This window comes from Panonychus citri, unplaced genomic scaffold (assembly GCF_014898815.1).
Source record: "Panonychus citri isolate SS breed McGregor unplaced genomic scaffold, ASM1489881v1 Contig00077, whole genome shotgun sequence".
NCBI lineage: Eukaryota > Metazoa > Arthropoda > Arachnida > Trombidiformes > Tetranychidae > Panonychus > Panonychus citri.
The window spans coordinates 2,365,000-2,389,543 of NW_026515482.1; the positions used below are offsets into that span (position 1 = coordinate 2,365,000).

Sequence of the window (24,544 nt, forward strand, 5' to 3'; positions counted from 1 at the left end):
GGCTCAAATTTTTTATATTATAATTGTTACTCTTTAATTGTGATCGGGTCGTTTATTGGATCAAAATTATGATTGGTTTAAATTTGTTAATTGTCGATGGTTAACTTATCTTGTCTTTTCACTTTACTGGTTGGTTGTTGATTTGGGTTTTAACATTTGGTTTCCAATTTGAGACACTTTTGGTTTTCTCTCTCTCTCTTCATCTCTTTTTTTGTATTCCTAATCTTTTTCAACCTTTGGCTCTTGATCATCTTCACTCATCAACAACCGTCAACATAATCCAATCAGTGAAAACAGTTACATGGTATTTTGTATCTTCCCTGGTAAGTTTGATAAATTTTCTATTCATGATTATCTAGTCTAGAATAGAATAGAATTTAAACATGAATAGAATTTCCAATGTTCTCTTCTTCTGTTTATTTTGTTTTTTCTATTCTCTTGTTCTTCTTTTTTTTTTCTTCTTTTTCCTTTCTTGCTCATGGTAGTAAAAGAGAAACTAACTTTTCTCTTTTTTCTCCTCTATTCCGCTGCGCCCATAAATAATATTCTCCTTCTTAAAAATGTTCTTCTTTTTCATTTTTTCCTCATAGAATCTTGTCCACCGGGTAAGTTATTATCACCATCAACATCAACAGAAGGAGGAGGTGGAAAAGAAAATGCTGTAACATTAACCTCAAGAGTAAAACAATTCACATCCTCTTCTACTCGATCTGAAACAACAACACTATCACCACCTCCACCAGGAAACAATAATCTGAATCATAATAATACATCTATTATCAGTGGAATGAATCAAACTGAATCAAGCATGTCTGAAGGTTACTCTTTTTACAATAATTTGTCTACTGGATCTGAAAAAATTAATTCTGTTTCCCGAGATTGTGCCAATGGATCATCTTCATCAGTATCTTCCTCACCTTCATCTACATCATATTTTATTGTTTACAATAATAATAATGTTATTACAAGTAAAGATCCTCCACCTTTACAGAAACAATATTTAAGATCTCAAAAAGGTTTAAGATCACCACATCATCTTCACCATCATCAACAACAACAGCACCAACAATCTCAACCTTCACATCATCCTTATTCTCAAAATCATATGTCAACACTTTCCTGGTCATCTGCTTCTTGTGATTCTTCTGAAATCTCATATGATTCAATTAATTCAGATTCTACAAATGAATCGTCTACAACAACAACAACAACAACAACCACTGCAACGTCAACCACAACCACTAACACAATAACAACCACTCAACAGCCAACCAAAAGTGATATAACAACATCAACAACCACAACAACCACAACCAATGCTCCAACCAATGGTCAGTTGGTAAGTACTCTTTGTGTTGTTTCCAGGGATAGTACATTAACCACAACAACAACAACAACAACTACCCAGCAACAAATCACAACACCAACAACAAACAGTGCTCATCATCAACAAAACGCCAATAGTGAAAACAGGAACCCCAAACAAGGTTATCTACCATGTACACCAACACCACGCTCATTTAGATATCCATCTTTCATCTCATTTAATCACATTTCCAGTGAAATGGGAAGATCCAATTCATATGATTCATTTGAATATCAACAATATCAACAGTACCAACAATATCAGCAACAACAACGACAGCAATTTCTTCAAAGTATATGTGATGATAATGAAGGTAATAATAATGTTCCAGATGAACAACAACAACAACAACACCAACAACAACAGGAACAAGAAACATCATCCAATGAACAGCAACAGCAAGAATCGACATCAACAACAACTACAACAACAACTACAACAGCAAATACAACTGGTAATGTATCCCAACAACAACAACAACAACAACATCCACACCAAGAATCCACATCTTCATCAACTGAAAATCAATCATCACAACGTCAAGAATCATCGTCATCATCAAATGAAAATTTATCACAACAGCAAAATCAACAACAATCAATTGAAAATGAACCACAACAACAACAACAACAACAGCAAACTCCATCCACAACCCCAATGAATATTAATTCAACTGCATCAGTTACATCAACATCATCATCATCAGCTTCTGAAAATGAATCATCTTCAGAAGATGAGATGGAATTACCTGAGAATTGTCACTATTCTCCACCCAAAAGTGTTGATCGCGATGCTGCTTCTCGTTTAGCTAAACGATTATTCAATTTGGAAGGTTTTAAAAGGTCCGATGTTTGTCGACATTTATCAAAGAATAATGATTTCTCCCGAATCGTTGCCGAAGAGTATTTAAAGTTTTTCAATTTTAAGGGTGATTCCTTGGATGGTGCCTTGAGAAAATTTCTATCTTCTTTCTGTCTAATCGGTGAAACTCAGGAAAGGGAAAGGGTTTTACAACATTTCAGTAAACGTTACCTGGACTGTAATCCAGATACCCTAAAGTCAAGTGATGCCCTTCACACCCTCACCTGCGCCATAATGTTACTTAACACCGATCTCCATGGTGAGGTAAGCATCATGTTCACAATTATCTCATCATCCGCATCAAGTTCATTTTTAGTTAACAAGATATTATGTAGTTCTTTTTGCTACTCTGTCTCTCTCTCTCTCTCTCTCTCTCTCTTCAGAGCAGAGTTCATGTTGCTTTTGTGTGTGTTGAGATGGATTTAATTTCATTCTGTTTACATCTTTCATCTTCCTACATCGTCTTAATCTTTCATCGTGTCTCTTTCATTAGATGTGAACGTTTCTTTTGTTGTTCATTATTTTTTCATGATAATGATGATGATGAATTTTCAAAATGTTCATTTAAAGTAAAATATCAACATTTTTAGCTAAAATTTATTCTAATAATTTTTGATTCTTTCCATGATCTCCTTTTTTTTCTTCTTCACTCACCATGATAGTTCAATGCTTATATTGTAAAATTGGTTGAGGAAGAAATTGAATTGATGATTGAGGCAAAAAATTAAAATGCAAATGGATGATAATAGATTATGTTGATGATGATAAATAACAGAGAGAGTGATTGAGAAAAATAGAGAGAAGCAATGATGATAAAGTCATTGTGAATTATGACAATGAATCTCATATAAAAATCGAGATTTTTTCCCAATCTCCCTGGATCTCTCTCTCTCTCTCCTTCCCATGACTTTTCTTCCCTATTGTTATAACTATTTGGCCATTTAACGTTAGTTTTTTTTCATGAAAACGAAAAAAACAATCATGATAATGCTTAAGATTTCATCATTATCATCAATTTCCTCCCCACAAAATCAACTCAACATGGATGAAAATGAAAATATCTTCTCCTTTCATTATCATTTTACATCTTCCAATTATTTTCTCTCTCTCTCTCTCTCTTTCTCTCTCATCTTATCAATTCCTTTTTGTATTCATTATTTTTCATCATCATCTCTCTATCCTTCTCATCTTGCCTTCTCCTCTTTCATCTCCTCATCATCATCATGTCATTTATTAATCTTATAATACTTTTTTCATCATTCATATTCATTTACAAAGGTTAGATGAATATGAAAGAGTTGATTAAAGATGAAGATAATACTCAATCATAGTGCACTAATTTTTCCTCTGCTCTCCCTGTAAAATTGTAATTCATTGAACAATTGAATTCACTCTTAACCATTACCATGAATTTCTTGTAGATCTTATTTTTTTTTCACCATATCCTAAATCATTATCATCTATAATGTAATTACCTTTAATGAAAATTTTCATCGACGATCCCAGTTAAAATATAATAATAATAATGATCATTATAATACAAATATAATAATGGTTATCATCTTAAGATACTTTAATTGTTTCAATTGATTAAATCATAAACATTAAATGTAATTCAATTTGAATTTTCAATTTATTCAAAATGTAACAAACCGTTACCATTGATTTAATTGCAACGTTAATTGCACTTTACCAAATCATAATGATATACATAATAATCTCTCATATTATTTAATTACTCAATTAACTAAATTGTATTTAAATTTTGTTCTTTCTACCAGAATGTTGGACGTAAGATGACCTGTAACGAATTCATTGATAACCTTTCTGATCTCAATGACGGACAAGATTTTCCCAGAGACGTTCTGGTCTCAATATATCAATCGATTAAAGTGGAACCATTACAATGGGCTTTGTAAGTTATATTAATTTAATTATTCTTCTCTAATTGTCTTCTAATTATCATTATTAATTAGACAAGATTACAAATTATTCCAATCACCTTTCCAATGAATATATAATTTACAATTTATTCTGATAATTCTCAATAATAATATTGAGTTTTTCCAATAATCATGATTATTGCTTCTGTTGAATCATTTTATATATTATTATTTATTATTATTATTCAACCTGAATAATAATATATTCACCTTATCATGTTTTCTCATGATGATCCTGGTATAATAATTTACTATTTTATTGGTAATATAATAACAAATAAGATATAAGGAGTAATTGTATGTGTGTGTGTGTGTTTATGTATTTGTAACAAAAAAAATTGGTAACAATTGATCAGGATGATGAAGATGATTTATATCAAATTTATTTATTTTTTTTACCAGAATCTCAGACTAACCTGAATCAGTTTAACTCATCACAATTCCTCTCACCTTTTCAGCTATTCTCATGTAATAATATTATTTTCATGTCAAGTGAATACTTGATATCATGAAGTTTGTTATTTGTTGATTTTATTGTTTGCTTGTTACCGTTCAAAAGAAGCAAAAAAAGTTATTAGAAAATTTTTTCTTCATCTTCTCAATGCTCATCTATTTTGTATTTAAAACTTGCTGCTCAGCAGGATTACCAATTGATGAGCCTCTTGGACTCACATAGGAACTGAACTTTTCAGATATTTTATGTATATCATGAATTTTTGTTATCACCCTTTTCAACTCTCTCTCTCTCTCTCTTTCTCTTTCTTTCTTTCTCTGGTTCTGTCTCTGCTGTCTTCATCTTCAATACCGATCGATAGTATCACTGAAAAGGAGTGTCAACAAGCCTGTAGCATTTGATAGTTTATAATATTTATCATGATTCTACAGGGTAACCTTAGATTCCTAAATGTAGCGTTCCTTAGACTACACAGTTTATTCAGTTTTGAGATTTTTTTCTCCTTTTCCTTAACTTTTTCTACCCTGAAATTGATTTCTCTTTCCCTTTCCATGAATTTATCATCATCATGATTGTAACACAATTAATTCAAAAGCAAAAAACTCTACCAGAATTGAAATCGACTTTCAATGAAGTTTCAATCTTGTTGACGCGATTTTTTTTCAATAATATGAAATGAAGTTGAAATAATCGTCTTGGGAAATCATTCGGTTATCATTTCTGTATCATTATACTCATCAGAATCGTTAGAATCATTTTTTCATCCCATTCTCCTTACTTTTTTTCCATGATGATGGTAATGATGATCTCGCTAAAAGAGTCGAAAAAAAAAGAGAATAAAATTGAAGAGGAAACTTTTACCACCTTTTCTATCTCCACCCACTGTCACCCAAAGTTCCATATTCTGTGAACTGAAAGATAAAATAAAAGTTACAAGAATGGAAGATGACCACAGATGATGATGGAAAATAGAAGAGGTAAAAAAGAAGTTGCTAAAAGCATTAGATGAAAAAAAGATGAAGAATTAGTTGATTTAGCTCTTTCGGAATCTGATTCGGGAATAGAATGAGGTCTTTTGTGTTCTATCAGAATAATATTTCCCCTCATGATTCTTGAAAACTTCTTACTCTGGACTCTGTTTATATTATTCTTGATCCTAGTTTTTTTCTGTCTCTCTCTCATGTTGACCGATATCTCCTGAGTATTTTTGTCAGGGAAAGTTCACCTTTCATTGTTAACGATAATGCTCTGAGTAAACTAATATTAATATATAATAACTTATAATAAGTTCTGCTTTTATCTTTTATCAGAATTGAAATAACAAAAAACAATAACAAAATGTATTGAGAAAAAGTCTAAGAATTGATTTTCTCTCTCGTTACCAGAACTTTTTCTTTAGAGTAGAACAAAAAAATATTCAAACAAATGAACAAAATTATTATAATAATTGCATATTAACTGATCTGTTATGTGAAATTGATATTAATATTCATAGAGATTCAGATTTCCATGATATAATCAATAGTCATCTTTTTTTTCTCAGAGTTGATATTATCATGTTAATCATTAAAACCTTTTGTTTACTCCATTACTTTTTTCATCCTTATCATGTTGTTTTGATAATAATTAAAATTAATCCAGTTTCGTTGTAATTACGATGCTACTACACAATCAACTAGAAATTGTTTCATTTCATTATGATGATGAAAATTTCTGCTTACATGGTTCATATACAGGTTATTGAATTACTTTACTCTCTCAAGATTAGGATGATAATAATTATGATAAAATATTCAGGTATCATAAATATAATCACATTGTTTTTTATTTCCATAATATCTCAATGTCTATCATCATGTAATTATTATTAGTTAATCATCATAATCATTTACCACCCACTTCCCTTTCCTCCTCCTTTTACTTGTCTATTGTCATTTTATCATCATTATTATCATCATTGGTTTCTAATAACGTGCCAATGCTCAGGTATCTTGATACATCCTTTTCCTATTGTTTTAACTTGTTATCAACATCAGTTGGTTGATTAAATTACATTGATTAAAAATTGAATTAACAAACTGATTCATTTCTAATACATGAAGGTCAACGTACTAATTGTCGATAGTTTTTCAATATTAAATATCATCAATACGATACTATGACGATTGTTATTAATTAATAGAACCCAATGATTTTTAATTACTGAATTAATTATTTCTCTTTTTCATATCATCATGTCATTAACACTTAATAACCTTTTTCTTTCACTTGGTTACTTAATACTGACCATTGGAAATGTTTGTTATGTGTTTCTTTTATTGTTGTTTTTTTTTTGCTGACCAGTTCAACTTAAATTATCCTTATATTATATGTCTCTTATTATTATTTTGATTATTATCCACATCCAATGAATCAAGTTATTTAATTGCAATTGACTATTAGTAACATAAACAATCAAAATTAATTGGAAACTTATTGATTGATAAATGAACCATGTTAACACCCTCATTAAATAATCATAATGAAATGAATTGTTGACTTTTTTACTTCTAATTTTTGTTCATTGTTTTACTAATCCAATGACACATATCATTTACACAACCTGGTACTTCAATAAACCTTAAAACAACTTGATTATCACAATTGATTATCATGATGATGATGATGATGATTAACAATGAAGCTGATGATTGTGTTGTTATTATTATCATTATGGTTAGTTAACATGTTATCATTTTTCAACCGCTTCCTTCCGCCTCCACCTCCTCCTTAAAGTTAATTCATGTTATTTTAAGGTGTTCAAAGTTTCGCAATTTATCATCTTGTTTATCATCCTCATCTTCTTAACATGTATTGGACAGTTTCCTTTCTACATACATGTATCATCATTTATTACTAAACAAGGAGAAGTACAAAAATATTCTCATGATAATCATCTTGTTTTTATCAATCGTTGTTTTAATTACTTAACTTGATTAACACGCTATCTATTTGACTTTGCTTCCAATTATCATTATATTGTAATACACAACCGTTACCATGATTAGTATTACCTTTTTACCTTACTAAATGTTGTAAAAATCTTTACATCATTTGCATAATTCAATTAACTATAACTTGATGATAATGATGATGATCCGATGCATCTATCATATTTATTGATATTATAACTTTCATGTTAATAATAATCAACCAATTTTGATGTACATTAAATGTGTCTCCAGGCAAAGTAACGGTAAATAAAAAAGATGATTGCTAATAATAAATTGAGAAAAAAGGTAATGTCCTTTACTGTCTTATTGTAATTTTCAATTACTATTATCATTTAAGATGAAATCGTCATCATCTTAATTGGTAAACTTATCATTCTCATCATCTTTTTGCTAATAATCTTATTAATCTGTTAACCAGTTTCAGATATTTGTTAACAATTTACTTATATTTATGTTTACCTTTTTGTGTCTCATCAATGAATAGATTAATTAACAATTAACTAATCCTAATTTTGGTTTTAATTATTAAGAAATAATAATAATTTATGCTACAATGAATATAATATTATATTTAATGTACATGAAAATGTTTCAGCTTTTTTAATAATTAATTTTAATCATCTTAATAACCTTTTCCTTACTAACAAGGATCACTTTGATTAATGTAATTAATGGCTAATTGTGATTAACTCAATTGTTCAACTATCAATTGTTTTAAATCCCATTTATCTATTGGTTAATATTAATCTGATTTATTAATAGTTAAAGGTTATCCAGTTGACTTTGATTAAAATTAGATGAAACCTTATCCATTCAATTTTAATTTTATTTCTTAATCAACATTAAATTGAGAGTAAGATGATAAATATTAATGTTATCAATGTAATAATGTTGATAATATTTACTATTAATAACTTATCGATTTGAATATCTCAATGATTTCTGTTGATTTGCTTAATTTAGACATTGATTTTCAATCTTGGTCTCATTTATCATTATCATCATCATCAATTAACTGTACATATCAATTTATATTTAAATTTATATCATTGATATGAATGTGTAACTTAATTATTACAAAACCTTTATGTTTGTCTGATTCAATATATTAACAATTTGAATCATTTGACAATTGCTATTTGCTTTTATTGCCTTTTATTTTTGGAACCTCAATTGTCAACAATAATAATCATCATCACCATGTTAAATCTGATTGTGTTGCAGAAATTGTTGATTACTTTTGAACGCATCATGATAATATTATAACCCAACCCAAAGGTTATTTGATTTTTACATACAATTGATAGAAACATTTTCATGTAAACAATTGATTCCTAACTGGATTCATTGTTTACTTGTGTGCATTTTAGTTTATATGTTAATAACTATTGATTTTGAATGAATCGTTGGATAAACGGGAGAGAGAAATGATGACGATGATGATATGAGACGAATCGTTGGGTTTTAGATACATTGAAAAGTGTATAATAAACATGAAAGGATGATGATGATGAATCAAAATAAGAGGTGATGTCTAGGGTATTTACTGTTAGATGAGTATGTTAAATGAAATTGATCAGTTTTAACCCTGAATCTGTGGGAGTATCAGTGTGTATTTATATCTTGACTATGAGGGGGCAAGTTTGGTGTGGGTTTTTTTTTGTTGGATGAGTCGATTCGAGTCGGATAGAGTTTGACAAAAGGGGATAAACAAAAGACTCAATTCTCTTGGCAGAGTGGGAGTGGAAGATGAAGTTGAAGGAGTGAACCCACTCAGCATGAATTTTTGTCAAGTAGGCTTAGTTCAGTGTGTTCATGAAGCTTTTTTCTTCTCCTTTTCCTCATCTTCCGCATCTTCATCAACCAAATCGTAGACTAGGAGGGGTGGAAGATATAGAATGAGGGAAAAATGAAAGAGATTCGAAAACACAGAGAGACTGAGATGATAAACTCTGATAAATACGAAAACCCCTGAAGGGATTTTATTCATTTGATTTGATGATCATCTTCATCATGATGGGATGAGAATGAGAATCCATGTTGATAAAAAGAGAATTGATATTCTCTTTTCTCCCTTTCCAACTCTATTTCGAAATAACTTTTTTCTTTTTGCTCCTTTAAACACCAATTTATATTCACTTTCAGTCTTAAACTGAAACAGGAAGATGAAATCTCATCTTCTTCCGCCATCATGATTATCAGAATAAAAATGAACAGCATGACGTGAAGATATTTGAACAGATGATCAGACAAATAGCTACAATAATAATAATGCCAATAGAATAAAAAAATTATGTCAAATTGATATTAACTCATATAAACTCTGAACAATCATGAAGGTAACACTTTCTAATCAGGGGAAATACTGGAATGATCATTAGCTGAAATGATTACTTTTCTCATCATGATCACATCAATTTTTTCATCCATTACTTGGTTTTTTTTTTTTCAATGTAAACTTTGTCAACTTTGGTTCCTTTTACCTTTATTCAAGATGATAATCTCATCTTCATCATTTGTTGTTGATGTCACATTAATTTGTCACAACCATCATTATTTGAGACAACAGTTAATATCATTGATGTCCTAGTCAATTTGACATGATGTTGTTCAACAATCTCATAAGTTATATGCAATCAATATCTTAAGTTGAAGTAAAATTTATCTTCTTTATGTTGATTTCATCTCTTTTAATTGTGATCAAATTTAAGCTGATCTAATTACGTCTCTTGTTGTTTGATTGTCTCAATGTTAATTGTTTACTTATTTTGTACTTATGTTTAACTCATTGATTACCACCTATTGATGTAAAAAAGATGATCACATCACTTAGGTGGTTTTGTTGATTAACTTTTGATGATGATGATCAATTCATTTTGGTCTTGTTGACAATTTACTTGGCTTCTTAATCACAATCAACATGATAATTAATTTCTTTCTAGTGATTTACAACTTAAATTTACATTATTTTTTCACTCTTCAATCAATTCCTCTCAGCTGTTGATATAAACTAATTGTTAAAGTGCTGTTGATTGTTTAATCACAATTAAATTATAATTCAATTGAACTATTGATTGATTAACCTTGATTGATCAACCTTGATTAAAATTAAACACGAAAATCGTTTTAACATTATTCAAATTGTAATTAATTAGCTTGCTTGATTATCTGCAATTTGCATCTTCATGATAATTGGATTAGTTTTTTTTTCCTATTCTTTTATTAAATTGTTATTAATTATATAAATTTATTATCTTCTTTATTTTTACTCTGATACTCATCATGATTTTAGTCATGATGATGAAGAGACTTGAAAGCTCATGATACAATAAAATTGAGAATTGAATGAATTTCTCATCTATCTAACCTTTTTTTTTCTTGCAATGACTGTACCTCTGTTAGACTGTTGAATCGGATTCATGAGATACTTGTGATTATAACAAATATTTGGAACTTTCTATCTCTTTTTTTCATATTCAGTCCACCCTCAGATATTTACTATTATTATCATTATTGCTGTTTGTTATTCACTTAATTACTATTATTAAACTCATAAACCTTTCCTTTTTAAATGAGATTCTAATTCCATGATGGAAAATTAATAGTAATGATCAGTGGTCACACCTTAAGATGTAAACTTTACCTGTTGTGTGTCTAAGTGTTAATGACCAGTGAAATATTTTCCCATTTATCATTACTCGGCGTCATCATCATCATCATCATTTTGCTAAGTGTAAATGATAATCGTTACTAATACAAAGTGAAAATTATCATCATCATATCATAAAGATAATGATGCAATATGATTGAGTTTGATATAGCAAGAAGTAAAAGTTAAATAAACCATTTTAATGGTCTGCTAACAGTGATGACCATTCAGATTCAATTGGTGAAACTCATAAGGTGTTACAAGATTTATCTTGACCGTTACACATTAATGAAACGGTCAGATTTGTGTAGTGTTAATGAGTGTGGGAGTGGGTGGCTGAGGGTGTATTTCAATGGTAGTATATGGTTAACGGTTTCGGCGTTGATAAAATGTTTTAAAACCAACGCATCTCATTAAATACACACACACACTTATATTTATATAAGTATTCATAAACTCACAGCCTAAATAATACGATACAGATTAAGATGATGATTAAGCTAAAAATATGAGTAAGTTAAAAGCAAACCGAGATTAGTTAATCTGGTAAAGCTTTTTACTCAATATTGTGCACACGCAATGATAAATATTTTGTTTCTTTATTACAAATCTATGTATCTTTTTGTTATTATTAGGATGATGATGATGATGATGATGATGATGAGAATGTATGTTGGTTGCGTGCTAATCCATCAACACATCACCATCAATTATACAATAACAATAAAAAAAAAACTTATGTATTTTTCATTATTAAGTAACCCAGAAATGAAAATATTACCCTGAAAATGTAATGAATGAGACTGTCGGCTGAATGTTTCACAGAACTTTATTTTTGACAGTAAATCTATCTTATCATGTTGATTATGATGAAGATTATCATGATGAGATTTATAAAGAAATTGATAAGATTGTTAATCATTATTTCAACCTTTGTTTAGGCTCCACTTAACTCCACTTACATGATGAATGCTTTATCTGTTTATTTATGTTGAATTAATATGATGATGAAATAAGAACACACAGTCAACAATGTTCAATGTTCGTAATCTTCACAATTTTTCATCTTCATCATGAAATGTTTTTCTTTTTTCTCTTTCTCTCTCTCTTTCGACTTTTTCACTTTCCCTTTGATTGGTATTCTCTTCATTATTCAATCATGTCCAGTCAATTTTGTCTTTGCTTGGACATTCTCGCAATAATATCCTACAAATAGAATCAGTTTTTCTGAGATTCTTAGTTTGTCTTGACCTCTCTCTCTCTCTCTCTCACCCAATCATCATATTATTTATCTTAATCATTTTTATGTTCCCTTTACCGTTAATATCCATGTAATTTCATCATCGTCACAATTTATTTTATTATCATTTTCTTATCATTTTGATTGGTTTACTATTCAACTATGATGAAGATGAGCAGTTTTTTTTTCTTACTCAGAACTTTTCTTATTCCCTTTTCCATGTAATCAGTATTCACATGGACTTGAATTTATCTTTTCCTATGAAGCTTAAGTCTCACTCATCAATCTTACAGATTAATCCTAATCTTACCCTAAACTTTATGGCTTCTGGTTTAACAAGATACAAACGTGGAAACGTTTGTCTCCTGGTGTAAACCTCTCTCCCTGTTTTCTTATCATCATCCGTTATCTTCCTTCTTCCTCATTGGTTTTGTCTTCATCTATTTTATTGTAACATCCATCTTATTTGCTGGACATTATCATCAAACAATTCATTGAAAGCCTTTGAATCTTGACCATTATCCTTTTTCCCGTTGTCATGGTAACATTCTGAATGAAACTATTATAATATCTTGATAATAATCATTGTTTTTCTACTTGACCTCTAAAGTGACCGTTACCTTTTTCTTTTTTTTAACTCTTGGTATCAATTTTTTCCCTTTTCACTTTGAATAAAAAAGTTCTCTCCCATGTCCACTCATTGAATATTGACCAATGATGATAGTGATTGTCCATCTTGACGATAAAATGTTCAGTTAATATAATTGATTTTTATTTGGTTACTTGTTCCTAGTTTCGTTTCAACTTTTATCTTCCTATTCATCTATTTTTAGCATCAATCCTAACGATAATAGATAATGATGAAGATGGAGATAAGAGGATGATAACAAAGAAAACCGGAAATAATATAATTACTTTCACCCTCATCTTTATTTTCAATTAAAATGCTTATATCATGAATTTTTTGTCCAACTTTTATATATTTTTTTCACTCTATTGATCAACTATTAATACTTATTAACTTTGTTTAATTAAAATCAGTTCAATTAGTTGATTTTTCAATGATAATGATAACAATTTAATTAACTTTGAGCTTGTTGAATGAATTGAATTTTTGTTCCTTAATCTCATCATTTCCGATTGAATAAAATTCATAGGGATTTCATTTTCTAAAACTATTTTCATCCAATCTTTATAATCTGATAATTATCATGATGATAAGATTGATTGAGTTTAATCAGGTTCATCTTGATGATTTCAACTTCAATTGAATCTTAATTTTTTTCAGGATACATGATTGAACTTTGTTAACAGTTTATTGTTATAGCTCATTTTGACTTTAGTTGATTAGGCGTTGTTAACTTAATGATTATTAGTTGATTTTGATTAAGTTGTTTGTTAAAATTTTGATTCTTTTAGGTTTTCAAAGTTAGATTGATCTTTGAAATTCAGGTCAAATGGTGATAAGGAGTGATCACCATGAAGATCAGGATAAAGATAATAAAAAAAAACTATTCCAGTACTTTAAAATCATGGACACATTATCATGATTATTGTTGTAATAAATTACTATTCATATATATTTATACCCATTTGAATCCATGATGATTTTTGTGATGCTCATGCTGCTCATAACCAGGGCGTAGTTTCATGAGATGATGATGATGCTAGTTAGTAGCCCCAATGTTGATAATTATATATCATAAACTATTTTTGCTTCTAATTTGGTTTCAATATGTTGCTCTGGAAAATTACAGTTATCTCTCTCTCTCTCTCTCTCTCTCTCTCTCTTTCTTTCTTTCTTTCTTTCTTTCTTTCTTTCTTTCTTTCTTTCTTTCTTTCTTTCTTTCTTTCTTTCTCTCTTCAATCAATCTTTTCATTTGGAACTTTTTCTTTTTCCTGTCTATCCGCAAGGCTCTTGATAATATCTTGACGATGACATCCTCATCCTGCTCGAGAATCATTCGTCATGAATAAGTAAACACCTCGAAGTTTATTATATTAGCTTTTCCATTTTCATTACAAACTGAAGATTCTCATTTATTTGTCATCAATATGATAGTCAAATTTGATTGTTAAAGAATTGAAAGGAGTGACCTGAAGATAATCGTTGATTACTAATTATTATTAGCAACTTTACTTTATCTTCTATTCTTAATTAAGGTTAGGTTTGTTTGGATAGTCGTTAGTTAATTATAATTTATCAAATCGAAAAGGCGATTGAAACTTTTTTGTCGAAATTTGTTGTGCTGAGAAAATAGTTTTCGAGTTTTATTTTTTTTTGAAATTTTCTCACACACTCTATCATCTTATCTTGAATGATGATGATGAAGATGAAGATGAAGATGAAGATATGGATGACATTAATTTCTTCATGATATCATGGACCATCAAAATAAGATTAAGGTCTAAATCTCTAGTAACGATAATATCGATCCAATGTTTTTTTCTCCTCCATCTCTCATCTTCTTGTTCACTGATGACTGAATCTTTCATCAAGAATGAATCAGATGAAGATGGGGAAAAGGTGATGATGATGATAATGGTTTCAAGTATATACAGAATTTAATCAATAATCTAAAGTTGTAAACTGTAAAATCTAATTTCACCCAATGGGTTAAATGGATCCTTCTCCCTGTGTTAATATAATAATAACAAAACGAATGAGAGAATAAAGTAAAAAAAAAACTTGCAATTTTCATCTCAACTTTATTATCTTCCAAACGATTGTAATCCTATTATGTTCATTAAGATAACTGTTACTTGCTATTTATTCAACTAGTTGGTTGATTAAATTAATTGCAAAGTAAGTTGGATAAGTAACAATTAGAATCAACAATAACAGAGAGATCGAGGTAACTGTGAAAAAGATAATGAAACCAATAATGTCTTTCCTATTGTTCATGTTAAACATTTTTCTCCCTTTCATCTTAATCACCCTGAATTCTGAGTTGAGGAAGCACTGAATTATTTAACTAAATGATAAAGTTATCAGAACCTTCATCGTCAATAATGATAACGATATAAAAACAGTGATCTGAATGAAAATGATAGTGATTATTGTTAAGTTGCCTTTTTAAAAATCTCATCATCTTCATCGTCTCCATCATCATCATTATTACGGTTAACATGATGATGATGATGATAAATCTTGATAATAAATGATAACTAACTTTCACATTCAATTTCATCTTGATTCCTCATCTTCATAATCAACTTGAGTGTCTCTCTAATAACTTTGTGTGAAAGTTTTTCATGAAGATGTAAAGATATGAGAGGATGAAGATTAATAATGATAATTGTGTTTGATGATGTTGATGATTTTGATTAGAGTCAAATTAAATTATGATTTAAATGTGTCGTCACATCGTGATTAGTTTAGTACGTTGACTTTTATATATAAGTTAATTTTTCCACAATCAAAATAAATTGGGTCAAATTAAATGTTTGTGGATCTTAATGATTAAGACAAATCATTTTCCTCAGCATCAACTTTTAAATCAATGTTTATCATCAGCAATTAAGATTCATTTGAAATTATTTTGTTGTATTTATATTTAGTTTTATATGATTATAAATACACTTTCAGCATCGGTATTAGTCTGGACTTTAATTAAGAGCAATTAATAAACCAGTATAATCTTAACCAGTTTTCAATAAGGTGACAATAACCCAAGAATTTAGATGAACAATTAATTGCCGATTAAACTTTGTGCCATATTTTCAATGCTAGAGGATTAAAGTTCAATTCAGGGCTGAAATTACCGATCGATAAACGCTCCCGATTAAATATTATTACGTCCATTGCTAGAGGCTAATTAGTGTCTTTAATTAACTCTTGAAAGTATTTACTATTTTGTTTTAGGATTACCAGTTTATCTGGATTAACTTGATTTTCAAACATTATTGATCCATTGATGAGATTATATTTACAATTTTGATTCTTGATAATTAACAGGTTGGTTATCACAATTAGCAATCCTATGGGTTGCAATTGATATGATATGATCATTAATCACAACCAAATTAGCTAAATTGTTGTATATTTAGTCATTTTAACTGACGTTTGATTGTTTGAATGAAATGATTAAAACCGATCATGATTTTTGCACATTTTAACCATGTTTAACCTACTAAATGAGTTTCCCATATCATTAATTAAATCTTAATCTCTTTTTTTATTACTAATTCATGTTAATCCATTGAGTTTTTTCATTCTCAATTTGTTTATTCATTTCCACCAAGACCCAGGAAAAGTAAATTGAACTTTGTTGAATCGTTGTAATCACTGAATTTTCTCGAGAGCTCATATTCTGTTCAGGGTGAATTCCCTGGAATAGTTTCCATCTCTGCTATTCTATTTAACTCTTTGTATTTAATGACTTCCATCATGATGAAAAGAAAGAATTCTCATCTACCCTGAATAGTTTACTCAATTCTGATGAGCAAAAATCTGATTAAATTCTGATTTTTGTTTATCTGTATTTATCTTGTTCTTCAGGTAACCTTAGATGCTATTCCCACATGATATTATTGATGAATCTCTGAATTGACCTTGATTTTATTCATCGATTGGTTTGTTTACCATGATGCTCATTAATATTATTATTGTTGTTGTTGTTGTTGCTCATGATGAAGATGAAGATGATCAGATTTTTATCATGATGATAAAAAACAAAACCTGTCAGTTTGTCTTTACTTTTATGATCAAATATCGGTGTTATTTTCACAGTGTCTCATTATTATCATGTTATCTTTATTTCCCATGATGAATTGAGTATATTTATTGATAAATTTCATTTCAAACAATGAAATAACAGTAAGAATGAATCGTGACTCACTCTTGATTGACATGGAAATTATTTCATCTCTATTGAATTTTGATTCAACCTTTTCAATCATTCAATTGAAATTTCATAGAGAGATAATTTTTCTGCTTCAATCTATCGCCATGAAATTAATGAGGATTCAATGGTTTTTATAATTTACTTCTTGATTTTTTATTCAATTGAAAATGTTACTCTTTTTAATTGTTTAAAAGCTAACTTTGTTAATAGTAAAAGTCTATTACAATTTAATTTGATTTGTTCACATTCAATAATTTCAAGCTCATGAATAGCTGTTGAACTTTTTTCATTATCATGATATTTGAGTGTTCACGATTGTTTGCAAATTGTTGATTTAAATCATAGATAATTAATTGATTTCTTTTCCTAGACACAACAAGGTTAACAATTGACTCTTTAATTGTTTGATTATTTTGTTATTTTCCTTGTTGATTATTTCCGCAACAATCATCATGGTCACTCATTAAAATTGATGAGATAATATTAAATTGAGGAAATTGTTGATAAACAATTGATTCAATTTTTTATATCAATTTAATATAATTTCCAATATGAAAAAGGTAAAAGTTTTTAGTTTATCACCAAAGGGAGATAATTATTAATACAATTGTCATTGTTAACCTTGAAAATTAAGTTTCTCTTTAAAAGTTCAGAAAGAACTGAACTTTCAATCTCCCACACCAAACTATTGATTTCTTTTGGAAACTAACAGATAATAATAATACCCACTCACCTACTTTAAGATTTATCAGTGAACCGATAACCTTATATAGTAAAGTGATTGTTATTACTTTCTCTTTTTTCAAAGTGATTACTTAAAGTAATCAGAATCAATTCTCAGCGACAGTTATTTTCCCCCTGAAAGGTTAACTATCAACATTTTCCAGAGATTATATTAAATCTTGAAGCCAATATTTCATGTATCATGTTTATCCCATGAATGCTTCATCATCATGATTACCTTTTTTATATTGAATACCAACATCATAACAAATAATTAGATACCAAATATTGGATAAATTGTATCGGTCATCATGATGATGATGAAAACACCTTCAGATTTTTACCTTTATCCTGCTGACCAATCCATTTATTATATACTTTATTTTGAAGGTTATATTAATATAATTATCTCAATAGATTTACAATTAAATCAATTGATGATAGTGATGATTACGATTACATTATGTGTTTACCTTTTTTTTGGTATTATTTTTATTGTTATATTAATAACAATTTAGATTGTGATTATTTGATTTTTAAAATTGCTGATCAACTCAAAACAAATCAACTTTTGTTACCTCAATTGTATTAATATTATTTTACCTTTACCTGTTCATCTATTGAATCTTATCTCTATATTTATATCATCACTTAACCTAATCAGATTGTTGATTGTTCATCATCATGAAGATTAGATGAAAATTTTGTCCACATCATCATCTTTTTTTTTTCATCTATTTACTTTGCACTTTTTCATTGTTATTACCTGTATTATTTTTGGTTATCATTATTATTATTATAATTATTGAATAGCTATTTAAATTGTAGTATTTTTATATCAACAACAATTAATGTGTTAATATAATGTGAACACTATCATTGATTGTATTTTGGATTATCAACAATTTAATTTAATCCTTTTTGTTTATCTTTCTTTGCATTTTATTTTCAATGAATTAGCGATGAAGATGCTTTGTCTATGATAAATGGGACTAATTCTCGGATTGGACTTTTCGGTTCTGGATCATCTTCTTCAGGTTCGGGTTCTTCCTCATCTTCCGGTCACCATGGTTCCGGTCCTGGTGGGATTTTGGGTAATAATCCTTTCCTTAAACTGCCCAATCCAAATACAGCGACAGAGTATAAGAGAGGTTACATCATGAGAAAATGTTGCTTCGATATGAATGGTAAGAAAACACCGTTCGGTAAGAGAGGGTGGAAAATGTTTTACGCTACCCTGCGTGATCTGGTACTATTTTTACACAAGGATGAACAAGGATTCCGTAAAAATCAACTGTACGAATCTTTGAACAATTCAATCAGAATTCATCATGCACTGGCTGCACCAGCGACTGATTATACCAAAAAACAATATGTCTTCAGGCTACAAACAGCTGATCAAAGTGAATACCTTTTTCAAACAAGGTGAGAGTTGTTATCATGTGTGAATATATTATTGACTTTTTCTGGTGATATTTATTCAAGTGAATCAACGTAACAACATTTTAACCCAATTTATAATAATATTTTTTTTCTCTTTCTTTCTTGTCATACTTATTCTGATAATATCCTCATGATGACGATTATTATTCACTTGAATAACAATAACAACAAACGAAATTACCATGAAAATGTTTCCAGTGATGCGCAAGAGCTTCAATCATGGGTCGATACAATTAATTTAGTAGCTGGAACTTTATCAGCTCCTCCGCTTCCATCAGCTGTTGGTTCAAAGTCAAAAAAATTCCAGAAACCATTATTACCAAGTAGCCATACAAAATTTAACACCAAGGAGCAATTAGCTGACCATGAGATGAGGATTCAACGTATTGCTCAGGATCTTGAGGAACATGTTTCAAAGCATCCAGATAAAGGAGCCCAACGACGGATCCTCAATGAATACGCTGAGAAACAAAGTTACCTTGAATACGAGGTAAGTGTGTGGTTTTTTTTCATTCATTCATTTTCCTCAATTAATAGTTTTTGATCATTTTGATGGTGTAAACATCATGAGAAAATCAAATCGTACAAAAATCTATCATTACATTTGTTCAAATTGTTTGTTGAACTTTTTCTGGGTTTGTTTTTCTCTACAAGAAAAACAATTCAATCTTCAAGGATTCTTGTTCTAATATCTTCATCATCATCATCATTAGCTGTCAGCTACCTACTTACAGATTTAATTTAATTCAGTATTTAACTTACAATATTCACACACACTCACAACTCAGTTGGTGATGATGATGATGATGTTTTTTGCATAATTCAAATTGCCTATTTTTTACAGCAAAAAGTAAGCCTTTTACTTTATTCATTGTTGGCTGAAAATGGTGAAAGTTGATTATTGTAATGTAAACAACGGCTTTGTAAATTGTTGTAACAGCTTTCCTTTCCTGTAGTGAAAACAATTGAATGGTGATGTTGAAGAGGATGAGGATGGAGAGGATGAATGAAATTGCTTTTCTCTCTCTCTCTCTCTCTCTCTGCTCACACATCTATTAGTGAAAGGCCAAAAGTCACTTTGAATAGCCTTTATTTTTCACCATCATCATCACCATGATCATTATCATCATCTTGTAGATATAATTTAAGATGATGATGATGGGTGATGAGGATGCTTAAGATGGTAAAAAGGAAAAGATGAGAAAAAAAATATTATTTACTCATTTTACTTAAACTATTATTACAAAATGAACGATTTTTATTGTTACTTAATTGAATACAGCTCATGTTATGTATAAGTTACTTTGTCCATAAACATTCAACTTTAATTGTGAATAATTATGTTAATCATGTAATTGATTATCTATTTACTAAGTTGATTTAATCATTTTGACAGTTATAATTGATATTAAATTGATTAGTTTCCAGGATGAAAATGATCATCAATGTTTACAGTTACCAGTTTTTTGATAGTGTTAAGCATAACAATGATGATGATGATGATGATGATGATGACCAGAGGATGAAGATAAATCTATTAATATCCTTATATTTGAAAGAGAGGGAGAGAAAAAGTCTTTTGTTATTCATCATGATGACAATTAGATAAATACTCTTGTGTTCAGGTGATAAATATAAATTGTTTTTGATAATTAAAGTTCTTGTCCACTACTTATCATCATGTGTATATTATTAATTATATTGGACATGATTATAACGGTAAAAAGATAATAATTTTACCTTGATGATTTTAATCAATCTTACAATACATTTAGTCTTGTTAATATTGTGTCAAATTATCGTTGACTTTTTCCATGATGATCAAGTTAACTACTGAACTTTTTTCCTTGCTTGAAATCCATTATTTTCATCTAACATTGATCATCAATCAACAGAAAAGTGACAATTCATATAAATGATTCAACGACAAATGATTGTACATAAAAGTATATATTCCCAACTAAACAACCAAATCAATTGATAAAATTAACCATTGATTGTACTAATGATTAACTAATCAATTAAATTGTGTCAATCATATCGTAATCAGATTTGTAACAAATGTAATCATTGTTTTATTTATCGTTTTTGTATTCAATATGATTGTGATTATTGAATCCGAATTTTTTTTACAATTTGTTTTAATTGTTTCTAATTGTTTCCTTTTCTCTCTCTTTTTTTTGGTTAATTAGTTGAAACGTTATTCAGCTTATGGCTCAATTTTACGAACCAAATTACAACAAGTCCTTGGGTCAGGGGCACTTCTTGAAGGACCAAGTAAAGTGATGAACTCACTGTCCAGTAAATCGAAACCGTTAACTCAACTATCCATCGGCGAGGAACAGGATATCGACGAGGAAAAGTGGGCTGAAGAGGGTCACGAATATCAAGAACAAGTGATTGTTAAGCCAGTTACACGGTCCCATCGGTAATTGATTGAGATGAATTTTTAACCACAATTTAAATTAAGTTGGTTCCATTATCGTACCAATCAGCCAATCAATATGAAAGTCAAAGTGGTCAATCAATTAGATTTATAATTTTTCTTTCCTTTTCGTTTAAATTGATTTCATTTCTCTTTTTTTTCACCTTAACTATGATTTCTTTTTGCAATCAATTTGTTTCATTTTCATCAAATTTAAAAGACAATCGCAATTAAAGCACAATAATTGTAGCTTAATTATGATCAACTTACATTTTGAGAGATCATATTTAGAATCAAATTTAAATAAAGCTTCTGATGTTCAGACAATTAACTTATTATTTTTTTTTTTTTTCGTTTTTTATGTTTTAATTTAATTGTTTCACTTATAAGGACATTTGATTAATCAACTTTCCTTTTAATTGTTAGATTATGATTCTAATGAAATTTGGTTTATCGCTAAAAATGGTTGGAAATTGTTAATCTGATTCCAACTTAATTCACGTATTTTGAATCTTAATTGTTAATATTTTGATGACTAATTGTTGTTTTTCATTTTCTTTAAAGTGTATCACATAGGAAAGGAATCAGATGAATACAACTGGACAATTAATTTTAATTTGATTAAGACGGAATCTTGATTGTGATTAAAAAGAAAGAAAAAAAAGTTTTATTTCTTTTTTCTAATAAAAATTAATTCTTGATTATTAATTGTAACAATTTTAAGAGTTGTAAAAGTGTAACTGTTGTTTTGTCGCTGGTTGATTAAGTTGGTTAATAAAAAAAACCCAACAATTAACTTAACAGTTAATTCAAATTTAGTCACATTGTTTCATCCAGTGTTAATAAAAAAAAGATTCATAAACTAAATCAACTAATTGTAATCGTTATTTTTTTCGGGTACAATTGTTTGTAGGTTTGTTTTAATGGTGACAATGATGATGTAGGCGAGAGATTTGTTGACAATCAGTTAATTATTGCCAAAATTTATTAATTTGTGGATCATCAAGGGGATTATAAGGTTCATCGGAACGAATTGACTCTTCCATCATATAAGTAACTGTCTCAATTAGAGCAATTAACTGATTGGAACTCATACAAATTTCATCTTCATCTCCATCTTCGTCTTCATCTTCGGCCCCTTCGGCCTCAGCGGTTTCATCGGTTTCATCGGCCTCATTGACCTCGTTTGCCTCACTGGATTCGCTGGACTCACTTGTTTCGTTGGCCTCTTCTTGTTTCACCTCATTTTCCACGTCCTTTTCCACTTCCGCCTCCGCCTCCGCCTCCGTCTCTGCCCTCGCCACCGCCTCTTCCTCGTGCTCTCTTTCAGCCTCCGATCCAACAGCATTACCCTCTGACTCAATTTCTCTTTCACTGTCAGCAACACTATGACCCCCTTCCGATAAACCATTAGCACCACTCATGTCCCCTTGATCAGCGCCATCAATTGATTGATTCGGAGTCGGCGAATCTGGTGAGTCCAATTTCGGACTACCACTACCCATCGAGCTAAAATCATTGGAGGCAAAGGTAGACATTGTCAACGAAAAACAAAAAACAATCAAATTAAGCACAGATAAACTGGTCACAATTAGCGCACAGTTAATTGTTACCTTCATTTTATATCCTGATTAGATTATCAATTCAAGACAATTAACTAAATCACAGATTAAATAATAAATTGATATTTTTTTTTCAAAATCAACCCGACAAAATATTGGCAAAACTATTAATCAAACCCTTTTATACATTTAATTTGATTTTCAATCAAACTAAATCAGTTTATCCTGATTAAATAATTAGTCTCAACAACAATCGTCATGTTTGATCATCAGTTTTAATAATTAATTTGATTACGTATAGTCTAGTTTTTAATGTCTTCCTGTTTGTTGTGAAAACATGAAAACAAAATCGAGTGACTAATAATCATTGACGAAATCGCAGTCCAATCAATTGATTAACACAAAACCGAATTGGGACAATTTGAATTAATTTTTATCGAAATTCTAATTGGACATTATCGTAGTGACATTTTAAATTGCAGATCTTTTTAAAGTCCGTACGAAGAAAAGAACAATTTTCGATTGTTTTGTCATTAAGACGAAATTGATTCTCTCGTTCTTAAAGTCTTGATGTTTTATTTAAAGTTGTGTACAAGCGGTGGCGGAGCGTTTAAAACTCTCACCTTAAATGGTTATGGAAAGTGAGGGTGGAAAATTTTGTTAGAGTGGTGGGAATTGATGGGTAAAAGTAAAATAATTAAAGGTTAGAAAGATATTGTAGGACTGAAGTGTTTCAACTGATCAGCCAGCGTCCGATTTGATTAAGGTGAATGTGAAAGATTATGTCAATTGATTGGTGAAAATTGTGTGACAATAATTAGGGTAACGATTGATCATATTTCATGTTGTAGAATCCAAACCAAATTTGTAAACAAATATTCATGCGGAAAATAATTTAGCTGAGTAACTGGAAGGTCGATTTTATTTGACTGGCCAATGATTGTTGTTTTCTCAATTTTAATTGTTAACGTCAAACAATTATTGTTATCAGATTATTGAGCAATGGATGAGGTCGCTTATTAAGATTCGCTTCCTTGG

At 29.4% G+C, this 24,544-nt stretch overlaps 2 protein-coding genes across 2 annotated transcripts; one reads left to right on the forward strand and one right to left on the reverse strand.

The window, feature by feature from the left end:
* Positions 1 to 22,688, forward strand: LOC128386838 (PH and SEC7 domain-containing protein-like). The gene is made up of 7 exons (XM_053345938.1): positions 1 to 323; positions 591 to 2,491; positions 4,009 to 4,142; positions 19,037 to 19,501; positions 19,718 to 20,009; positions 21,712 to 21,947; positions 22,509 to 22,688. The coding sequence occupies exons 1-7, from the start codon at positions 302 to 304 to the stop codon at positions 22,534 to 22,536; spliced, it is 3,078 nt and encodes a 1,025-aa protein (XP_053201913.1). The 5' UTR covers positions 1 to 301; the 3' UTR covers positions 22,537 to 22,688.
* A 95-nt stretch (positions 22,689 to 22,783) lies between these two features.
* Positions 22,784 to 24,540, reverse strand: LOC128386846 (glutamic acid-rich protein-like). Its single transcript, XM_053345947.1, has 2 exons — positions 23,558 to 24,540; positions 22,784 to 23,453 (listed from the first exon to the last, which is right to left on the reverse strand). The coding sequence occupies exon 2, from the start codon at positions 23,447 to 23,449 to the stop codon at positions 22,916 to 22,918; it is 534 nt and encodes a 177-aa protein (XP_053201922.1). The 5' UTR covers positions 23,450 to 23,453; positions 23,558 to 24,540; the 3' UTR covers positions 22,784 to 22,915.
* Positions 24,541 to 24,544: the final 4 nt, after the last annotated feature.